This window comes from Limulus polyphemus, unplaced genomic scaffold (assembly GCF_000517525.1).
Source record: "Limulus polyphemus unplaced genomic scaffold, Limulus_polyphemus-2.1.2 Scaffold1196, whole genome shotgun sequence".
Classification (NCBI taxonomy): Eukaryota; Metazoa; Arthropoda; class Merostomata; order Xiphosura; family Limulidae; genus Limulus; species Limulus polyphemus.
The window spans coordinates 1-11,942 of record NW_013666806.1 but is presented as its reverse complement, the minus strand read 5'-3'; the positions used below and the strand labels follow the sequence as shown (position 1 = coordinate 11,942).

The following is an 11,942-nucleotide window of genomic DNA, read 5'->3' as shown; positions in this document are numbered from 1 at the left end:
CTGTGGTTCATTTTTACGCAAACACACACACACACACACACATATATATATATATATATCACACACACACACACACACACATTATAACCTGAAGTCTGATAAAACTGTTTCTTTATCAAATAAATTGTCTCAGGGTTTTTATTTCAAAAATTATTCAAAATATGCCAGACATGAGAACGAACTTTTCTTGCCAATATAGGAGCAAATCTTATTCTATATTATATAAATCGGGGTACAGTTTTTTTTAGTAAATTTACTAACATGTTATTGCAATAAAAACAAAACAAAATATAAGATGTCAGTATTATGTATAGAATTTTCCTGAATAATTGCATAAGACCAATAAAGTTCATTCAGCAATACAATCATAAAATTGTTTAAAGTAATTCTCTACAAATAAATCAGCAATAAATAATAAGAAAGAAGTTTAATGCATTTCCTAATGAATAATCTAAACATCCTAAGAAGAATTACTTACGCAAGCAGCCCTTTTGTAGATTGTTACCATCACCTTCAAAACCAGGTTTACAAGTACACTGAGCTTGATGGTTAGATGCAATGCATTCTGCATTGGAACCACACTGTTTGTCCTTACAAACATCTGAAAAGTATTTAGCTCTTTATTGGAAATCCAATTCTGCATAAGACAAAATTTAAATTTTAAAAATAATATATTTTTATTGTTATTACCTCTTTCTAAAACTATTTGAATGGCCATAATACTCAAGTTAATTACACAGATGATTGACATTAATACTTGAATTGCAAGGGAATAAAGGGGGGTGATAGAATTGATACTTATTTTAACAATGAGAAGAGCATTTTGACAGCAAGACCATGTATATGGTCAGTGAGACTTTACTGATAGATTTAATCTCAATGGAGCCACATGTGTAAAGCTATAGTTGTATTAATTCTCCCAGTATTAAAAATCAACTACTGTTTTTAACATTTGTTTTATGCAAAATTAATGTTCAAATTTAATTTTGATATAATTAGTGACTCATCAGTGAGGGAATTATGTTCACAGTGTATTTAGAAGCAGGATAATTCACAAGTCCATTAATAGGTAAGTAGTTCAGAAATGGAGAGGTATAGGAATATAATTGCTAGAGGTCATGAAAACAGGTGTTGTGCACCTATCTTGTGACAATATCATTAAGGTTATCCAAGGCATTTCTTTCGAAAAGTTTACAAATGTGTATCATACTCCAAAAAATGTTAATAGAAAAGTTATAATCAATAACAAATGAAATAGTTTAAACACAAATATTACCAAAATCACTTTTCATGAAAAACAATTATAACTATAAATATATCCCTTCCACTTTGTGCCACAAAGGGTTGAAAATCAAATAGAAATATAAGTTTTTACATAAACATAGGTACAAGTTACAAGATTAAAATTTTTCATAAGTAGATCACTGCACTTTTAAAGGGTTCAGAAGGTTAAAAGCATTAAAACCAAAGAACAGAAACAACTGCTCCTCAATCATCGAAACAATGGTACAATTGAAGAAGAGCAGTTTAACATGGAGAGTGTCACCAGATGCTTGCTGTTGCCAGATTGTTTCCCAAACCATTACAATATGAATTTCATCCTTCATATCAGATAACAGAAATTGTATGTCAGGGGCTGCATGTTACAGGATCACTTACATGTAGATGCTGTGTGGGAAAACTAAGGACAGAAACCAATACTCACAAGGAAGCTGCCATATTACCACCTGGGGCATCATTTTGAGCATGGCAACTGGTTGTTTGCAACCATTTTATAACAGTGTTAAGGTGTTTACCTCATCTGTATTTATGTTGATAACTTTTGGTTTAAAATATTTCACTTGTTATTGTCTACACCTTTGCAATTGACATTTTTGGTGTATGATGCATATTAATACAAGCTTCAGAGGACATGACCTTGAATGGCTTCAATGATGATGTCACAGGGTAGGCCACAAATATCTCATTCCATAACACCAACAACTACTTTCCTATACTTTTCCATTTCTGAATCATTTGTCTGTGAACATACTTACGAATCAACAAGTATATGAGAGTACCAGTAAAGTACTCTTCTTTCATTACATTTATGTAGTTATTCTTGTTAGGCAGTTATAATTCAAGTATTGATTTACATTTTTTTTAACAAATGATGGCAGAAAACTGTTTTAAAATTTTACATAAATTTTAATTTTCATTATTAGAGATTTGTGAAGACTAAAATTTGTTTCTGCTAGTTGATATCAACTTAACCTATCATAATTAAATGTGAATTTTTTTAATACTTGAACTGAATCACCAAAGAAAGTTGCATGCTTTGATTGTAGTTATGGCAAAGTTACTAAGACTATCTGCTGCTGTCACTTATTTTAAATTGCTGACCAGAGGAAGATAATAACCAGCCGGCAATACCTGTATCAACTATTAGGCTACCATTTACCAACAAACAGTAGAATTTACTATCAGAATATAATGCCCTCATGCCTGAAAGAAGTGACCATGTTCAGTGCTAGGTTTCAATCCTGTAACCAGCAGACTGTGAATCAAGCACCCTAACCAACAGGCCTTCCATGGTATGTGGAGACACACATAAAAAAAACAGTACTTTATGTGTACAAATATTCATAGCTGAATTTAAAAAAAATTTTTAAGAATTTTCACTGAGTGATATAAATTGCATGTTACAAAAACAATATGACTAACCAACACAATCTTTAATTTCTTGTAAACTCTCCTTATGGCACACTTGACTTGGCAGGCAATCATCATCTGTTGTGCAAATGTCACCTGTATTTGATAAAGTAATAATCAGTTCCATGACTTTCCAAAAACCAATGACTCAACAGTGTATTTTTATGAAATTATAGTTATAAGCAAAAAGAAGATATACAATTTGTTTTCATTATTTTACATAAATTACTTTGAGTTTATAAAACTATTAATTTCACATACAACAAAAGAAAAAACAAAATAAAAGTACAAAACCCAGGGTTACTGATAAGAACATTCATTAAGAGTTTAAACTTAAGAGCAGTAACTTCTTTTTATAAAATATAAATATACACTAATCTCTATATAATCGTTGGGTACTGTTCAAGAATACTTATTACATTTACCTTGAAGGAATATCACTGACAGTAATTTCTAAAGTCTGATTGACTTATCTTACTAACAGACAAATATGTGGAGTAATAGTAGTTTTACAGAATGTCCATAAAAGTAAATGATAAAGATATCTGATATTTCAAATAAAAACAAACCACAATAAAATGTGCCATCAATTAATTCTAGCTCTTTTTAGATAATGAAAAAGGAAAGTACAAAAGTGGATATAGAAATAACTTACGTTTGCAACCATTAATTTCGTCATTTGGATCACCTGAGAAACCAGATAAACATTCACAGATTGAAGTGTGCCCTACACCTAGACACTGAGCATTTGGACCACATTTCCTTTTGGAGCAGGTACCTGAAAAATAAAGGACAATGTTATTTCTTTCGTTTTATATTTACATTACTATTATTATAATAGAAAATCCTGGTTTTGAGCAACTTTTATAATTTAACATTTTACACACTTTTCTGGGCAAGTCACCGAGTTACATTCAAAATTTAATTAAACACCTGTACTAATAATGTATGTGAATAAAATTAACATTATGATGTTTGTTTTCATTCAAAGTTTTATATTATCTAAGTTTTAATTTCTTTATTTCAAAAGAAACCTTTAAAACAATACTTAAAGCTTCAGTTTTGTTGTCCTGTGACCCACAAGCTATCAAAAAATATCAACTTTTGGACTCTCAATCTTGAAGCCCATACTACCAGTCCTGTAGATGCAAGTCTAGACAATAAGCACGTTTACTTGTCCTATTGTCGGGTAAATTTCAAAGTTCTCTGGCTGAATGCAGTAGAAACAAGCAATAAATTTGTCAACTCCTGACAGGTGCCACACCCACCTGCTATACTTTTGCTTGAGCTATATAACATACATGTAGCTGCTACATACACATGTATAATGTCACTAGAAAAATCTCATTTTACACAATAATCCAAAAACAGTTATTTGGAAACTGCCACATATTTGTTGTCATTGGGTAGATATAACTGCCTGTAGTATTGTTGGCTGCTTTATCCACTACAGCATTTATAATTTTTTTCTTAGCTAAATGTGTTATAATTAGAGAGACAGTTAAATTGTATTTAGGTTTTACTTTTATATCTTAGTTAATTATGTATTATTTATGTTTTAAAATGCATAACTGATAGGTTTAAATGTTATTTAAATATATATCATACTTTCTATCAGTTCTCAAGGCTTAAGATCTTGCATGAAGCCAAGATATTTTTGCTGAAGGATTATGCATATCTGCTGAAGATACTGTAATTATACCTTGCAGGTACCATTAATTTGTGCCAAGATGAGTAATAAAAGGTAAAGGACAGGAAAGAAAACATTCAAAATTAACCATTATGTGAAAAGGAAAAGACCTGAAATTAAAATATAACCAAAAGAAGATCTTTTAAAATATTCTATAAAAAATTAAAAGGAATGTACATTTTTTCTATTTCTTAATTTTAAACATTTCTTTGCACTGTATGTTGATTATAATAATTACAGTTAGTGATATGGTGATAGACAAAATGAAAAATAAAATAAAACATTTACCTTAAAAAACTTTTACCATTCATTTAGGAGGTCCTAGAGGTTATGCAAATGAAATATGAAAACTAAAAGATGAAGAAAACTATTCTTATGCTCAATATGAAAATCACCTTGCACTTGAACTATTAAGAGTTTGAGTACAATTAACTACAATGGCTAAATAACATATTTTTGGTAGAAAAACTTCATTAAAACAAGAGCAATCAGAGAGATTGCAAACCCTTGCACCACTGCAAGTTTTGGATTTTTGGTTTCAATGTGCACCTGAAATCCGGTCCTAATCCGATCACTTTTTACACAGTTATTATCAACAAAATGAGAAAATGCTCTATATCTTCATTATAAAAATGTTTCAAACTGATCCGGAATCTGAATCCAGAACAGATTTGGAAAAGACCATACTATGGGCACACCCTATCTTCTGTATAAATTTCATGTAAATCAGTTTATTATTTTTTGAGATACATAAGTATACTAGAGGATTCAGGGTGGGTGTGAGTGGTGCAGCTGGCCCCCCTTTCCTTAATTTTGGGCCGTTATGATCCAAAGTGCACCCCTTTTAACAATAAATAATTTTATTTCCTGCCTTTTCTAGCTACAGGCCAATAATTTATAATATTTAAGTTTCATGTATCATCTGGCTGCATCAATATAAATGACGTATGCTGAAATTATATGGCACCCATCCAGGTGACTGCAACCCCCTTTCCAAAATTATCGATCCGCTACTGGATAAACAGATGAAAGATACACTAACCCATACAATCCTTAATTCCAGATTCCGTAGGCTGACACACCTCCTCTTCAGAACAGTCATCATTCTTTTGACATTTGTCTTCTGGAACAGCTACAAAGAGACAAATGGTCATTACATGTTTAGAAAGTGAAACATGTTAATGCAACCGAGACAATTAAAAGTAAGTAATTCAGACATACTTATTTGATTACAATATTAAAAGTAAGTAATTCAGACATACTTATTTGATTACAATATTAAAAGTAAGTAATTCAGACATACTTATTTGATTACAATATTAAAAGTAAGTAATTCAGACATAATTATTTGATTACAATATTAAAAGTAAGTAATTCAGACATACTTATTTGATTACAATGCAACTATTATACACCATACTATGCTATAGTATAATTTTGAAATTTTAAACCCCATTTCAACATATGAAGTATAATATCCTTACCTCAAAATTTTGTCTGTTTTCACTCTCTCAGAAAACAATGTGTTAAGAAAAGAACATGAAAAGTATGTAACAACCAGGCCATATGCACTACTGTATATATATATATATATTTCAAATGTTCTAAATAATTTTATATATGCTACAATAACAGACAAATACCCTCTATTTCTTTATCAGTAATGAGTAAGTTCAAAGTTTTTAAGGATTAGTAATTCAAAAAGAGTTATAATAACTATGAAATATTTTTATGTTATCATTAATTATTTCTGTTAAATGGCATAAATACTTACCCTCACAACCTTTACTAAGGTCTGTTGGGATTCCACTAAAGCCAGGTAAGCATTGGCATTCAGGTTTATGATTTTTACCAATACATTCTGCATTAGGCCCACACCTAGTCTTCTCACAAACATCTAGAAATAAATAAATGAAGGATCTGTTTTGAAATACATTTTATTAGGTATCAAAATCTATACAATTACATCAGGACAACAAAAATACATAAAAATGCTATATAGGAAAGGGCACTAATATTAAAAATTAAATGTGTATATTCATAGTGGCTAATTTGTTTTTCTCACACTATATACTTCCAAGGTGGCAGATAGTGAAAAAGGCCTTCAGATATGGAGTTCAATTGTAAATAACCAATAAATAGTTGCAAACTAACTGGTGGTGGTTGCCCATAAATAACCTTAAACTCCCCCACTCACTGTTTGTGGGTTACACAAAGAGAAAGTCAAAGACTAGAAGAAGGATAACTTCAAAATAAAACCTACATCTTTTCCAGTTATTGTGCTTATGACACCTGTTGCACCAGTGCAGGAGTGGCTGCTTGGATGAGAAAGTTGGAGAGGCTCTGCACAAACCTCATCAACTTTAAAATATTCAGCATGCAGGTAGTTCAACAGACAAACGACCAAGCCCTGTGGCAATGGGGACAGGTGGAGGATGCTATTGGAAGTCTCGATTCACAATTGTGCACATAGGTGACCTCAGGGTGATGGTTATTCTTCACAGATCAGAGTGTGTCTTCCTAAGTGTGTCTTCCTAAGGTTATAGAGCAGAAACTTTCTGAATATAGTGCTGCTCTCCTCAAGCTGGGGACAGGGGACTGAAAAGGAACCATAAACACAGCCTCCTCTTCTTATACCTGCCAGACAACTACTTTGGCTGGTCACCCATAAAGCAACTAGATGCATTTCACCTTTCCCACTAATGATTCATTTGCAATATCAAGTGGTAGAATAGAATTTCCAATACTGAAGTTCTTAAGAGGTGCTGCATCCAAGGTATTGAGAGCATACTCACCAGACATGTGGTCCACTGGGTCAGACATGTGGTTTGTATGGAGGATACCTGCATATCACAGGTGGTATTCTACAGTCAGTTAAGCACAGGACTTCACACCACAGGATGGTCCATGATCAGATATAAAGACACACTGAAGACCAACCTCAAGGCATGAGAAAACACCACTCTGGACAGACCCAAATGGAGAAGTCAATGTCGCATAGCAGTTTTCACATATGAGGATAACACAGTAAAATGCTTACAGGACAAGTAGACACATCACAAAACCAGTCTATCCAACAGTGACTACACCTGCAACATTTGTAACCATATCTGCAAGTCAAGAATTGATCTTTCATCCCATATGAGACAACACCAGTCAAAAACTGATTTATTGATTATTATTATTGCTTTGCTGACCTTTGATGAACACTCATTCATCAAAGAAGCGAGAGAATCCATCTATATGTTCATTTATATATTATCACTTAATTGTATAAAGTGAAAAATAAAACAAGCAAGGAATATATATGGTTATTATTTGTGCCATAACATATACATCTTTATTATTGATTTAATAAAACCAACTGTATTTTTAAAGCTTTATAAAATGTATGCAACCATTTAACAAATCATTTATGTAAATAAATATTAAAAGTTCACCTTCAAAATTAGTTCAAACTCAATTACTTTGCTAAATCATTTAGTAAACCCACCATTCAATACTGACTACATAAAATATTGGATATACATAGTGACCTTCTATGTTATTTAAAGGTACCAACATAAATATATATATATGCTGTTTATTCAACAAATAATACCCCACCCCCCAAAAAAAATAAGACTATGTAATTTTCAGTGGTTTCAATAATCAAAATTCATAGACAGTCATACCAAAGCACTTTTTAACTCCATTTTCATCAGGTTTGCACAACTGGCTAGCAAGACAGCTATTGTCATCTTCACAAATATGAGGTGCTGTAATATAGAACATCAACTTTGCACTTAGAAATAATTATCAGCTCTTATAATATACCTAAGATTTTAATACTATAAATGATTCTTGCATGACATCGTAATCATACTGTAGAAAGAAAAGCGTTTGTGTTTTTAATGCAATTTGTTTCCTTTAAATTGAAAAAAAATGAAATTTAAGGTAAATGCCAATATCTGTATTTTTTTTTGGTGGAATACCTTTTCCACTTCCTTAATAATGTTAAGATAAATAAAAAGTACTTTTGGTATTATAATATTTGAAATAATCAATTTTAGCATTTTTCCACAAGCAAGTAATTAGATATTTAACAAGTACAATGAGAATAAGAAAAAGAAAGCTAGTATAAATAAATGTTCTAATAACACTACATGCACATTTAAAATAATAACTGTAAAAAAAATCAACTTCAAAGTTATAAATCACAGTCACATAATTTTCTTACGCTGACATCCTCGTTTTGGGTCTTTAGGGTCTCCAAAGAAACCAGATAAACAATTACAAGCTGCAGGATGACTGTCCTTATTACACACAGCATTTGGACCACACTGTACATTCTTACAGACATCTACACAAAATTTCAATACATAAGTGTTATTTAGATTATTACTCAAATAAAACTAGCTCTACCAAACTAATTACCTACTACTACATACAAAAAAAAGAAATAGAAACTTTTTTTAAGCAATACATATTTTATGCTGCAGTAAAATTCCTTTAAGACATTTCTGATTCTTCTAGGCAATGCTCTCAACATAGTTACTACAAATCATTTGTATTTTATGTTAAAACAACAAAACTACTGGACATTTTTTTTTTTAAGTTAATCATACTTTATTAAGTTTTTTATGAACTTATCAAAACTACTTTACTGGCAAAAAATATTTCAAGTTTCCTCACAACAAAAGGCTACAACAATCACAATTTCATTGACATATTTTACAAAATATAACCACAAACTACTACTTTGATCATTAAATATGGTAGTACTTAATAATAGGGATCAAAATGGAAAAAAATGGCAGCTGAAAAAACGCTTTTCCCAAAACTGCCTAATAAAACCTTTTCCACCAAAAACCTACTGATATACACAACACAACAAAAACAATATTGATTCACAGTGGCAAAATGTCGAAAATCACTCCACTAAAAGTTTATCATAATATCTAAAACAACGACTGTATCAACTAACTGACTGATCATGTCTGAAAGCCTAGAGCAAATCAACATTTGACTCAATATTCTCTCACAGTACTTGATTTGATGGTGGCCTTCTGCTTTTGCCCTTCGAATAAAAGTCCATGTATATACAGGTATAATATAAATAGTAAATATATCATGCACGTACTTAAATGTCTTTTAAACTCAATGGATGGTGCTACACATTGATGAATAGACAAGTAACTGTTTCTAAAGATAAAGTATATAGTTTATACAGGTATAACATAAAAATTACACATACAAGAGTATTAAAAAAATCATAAATTTTAAAATGAAGTAGGGATCTGAGAAATACCTGAGAAATCATGTCTAAAAAATGCCATATTAAACCTAACTGATTCCAAAGTAGGGGCATAGGAAGACATGGCAAAATCAGGTGGCAGAAAAAGGCTGTCAAAATCCTCATCAATCTGAACAGATTTGGCATGTTCAGGAAGAATAGGAGAAGCAGATTGATGCATATAATGATCAATCTCATGGCAGATGATAGCCATAAATCAAAAGATGAGTCACCCCCACCTGTTGCCTGTGTGAGTGTGCTAATAAAAGGTACGATATCTGAAGTGGTAACTTGAACTTCAAAATTCATTGTGTAAAATTGATAATCAAACACAAGTGTTTGATGAAAAAAAAAGAAAAACTGGGAAAATAAGTTATCTGAAAAGTTGTTAACTGTTAAAGAAAATATTTCAAAATGCACTTCAGAATAATAACTAAAAAAATATCATGAAGTTAATTAAATTTGAAAAGCACACAAAAATAAAAATGTCTCGACATGAGTACTGCCAAAGAAGAAGTGATAGTTTGGTAGAATCAAATAGAGGGAGTCACATGCATCAGGAGAGTGTGTCACAATCTTATTGTCACATGATGATTTGCATGCAAGATGTATTTGAATCAGTCGATTGTAAGGTATATGGGAACTCAAGAGAATAGCTATTTTTGTGAGCAGAGGAAATGTAACATATTGGAAAATATCTATGACACAAACCTTTACCAGTCTATTGAATAGTTATCTAAAAGTGAATGATGGATGTCATATTTCTTTCTATATCATTTTACAGTGAATGCAATAGATTTCTTATATATATATATATATAGTTTTATTTTCTATTCATTTTGTATTATACCTAAAGCTGTCAAACGAATATTCAGGTATCTATAACTTTGTTTGTTTTATCACAGAAGTCGTATATTAGTTTGTCATTTGGTACAATGTTTGTATGGTTTACAGTTCAACACATGCTTCATTAAACAGATTTCAACAAACAGTAAATATATGGTAAAGTTTCAGTAAGTTGCAAATAAAAATGCATATATAGGCAACATAAATTTGAGTAATAAGCTTATTGTTAATTAGATCCAGTAATCAAAATCAGCTAAATCTTCAGTATGTCAATTATAAACATCAGCTGCTTAATGACTAGATAAAAGTACAATGTTTCTGAAGTGCTCTTAATTTTAAATGCTAATGATTTCTAAGAGGACTAATATAGAAAGTAGACAGACCTTGAGTTCAGTAGTAGCGTAAAAGCACTAAAGACACACCAATATATTAGAATAAGGTACACAGGCAAACAAAAACAAAAAAAAACATTATTACATATTCTAAACTAGAAACAAAGTAGAAGTACTTGGTGAAAGAAAGTTGGTAGTGGTGGTTTCATGTAATTATAGCTACAACAGTTCTTTTATGCATTCTGTTAATTTTCAAATTCAAGCCACTGTTCGTTTCAGAACTACAGATCTTGAATAAGAGACACCAGATTAACACAGTCCATAAAGTTATCACCAATCTATCAGGGGCAATTACAGGATTAGGAAGTGCAACATTGTGATCTAAAAACAAATACTAAATGCTGTATAATTATAATGCAATTTTGTAGTTATATAACTTTAAGTGTATTTCTTCAATTATGCTTGGTGAACATTATTGCTGTTTCTGATGTAAATCAACCTCAACCTGAAATTTACAAGGTACACCTTAATAGGTATATAATTGGTTAGTGTTTAAATACATGACTAACAAGATTAATGCAGAGTTTGTTCAACATATATTCATTGTTCCAGTACTAAATAATATGAGTTATTTGTCTGTGCAGATATCCTTATCAGAAAAATTATCCAATACATTGATAACTCTGCCATTTTATAGATGACAGGACAATCTCTCATCTTATAGTTTTATGTTAATTGTATTCATAACTTTCTAAGGCAAAAATCTTCAAGAATGTAAATTATGTGTGTTAAGCATTACTATTCCTGATTTGTTATACCTACCTACACATTTCTTTACTCCATCTTTGTCTGGTCTACAAACAGAATTTCCTGAACAAGCATCATCATCTTCACATTCATTAGGTTCTATTGCTAATGGGATAAAATCATTTTTTAAATGAAAATTACTAATAAAAATTTAGTCAGCATCATTGGTGTAAGTATCAAAGAAACATCACATCTTACTCTGTAAGTGTATAAAAAAACTAAATATATTCTTTACACAAACAATTTAAAGTTTGAATTACTTGTCTAGCAATGTATTCTTAATTATATATATATATATATA

General features: G+C 30.8%; 1 protein-coding gene across 1 annotated transcript in view; it reads right to left on the bottom strand.

The window, feature by feature from the left end:
- The window catches only part of LOC106462548 (fibrillin-1-like), a gene marked incomplete at its 5' end in the record, with an annotated part of 157,590 nt that extends 145,844 nt beyond the window's left edge, over positions 1–11,746 (bottom strand). The window contains 8 exons of the mRNA XM_022389848.1: positions 479–601; positions 2,704–2,787; positions 3,347–3,469; positions 5,424–5,513; positions 6,156–6,278; positions 8,056–8,139; positions 8,601–8,723; positions 11,657–11,746. Coding sequence (XP_022245556.1) covers positions 479–601; positions 2,704–2,787; positions 3,347–3,469; positions 5,424–5,513; positions 6,156–6,278; positions 8,056–8,139; positions 8,601–8,723; positions 11,657–11,746 — 840 coding nt within the window. The remainder of the gene's footprint in view (positions 1–478; positions 602–2,703; positions 2,788–3,346; positions 3,470–5,423; positions 5,514–6,155; positions 6,279–8,055; positions 8,140–8,600; positions 8,724–11,656) is intronic.
- Between the last annotated feature and the right edge of the window lie 196 nt (positions 11,747–11,942).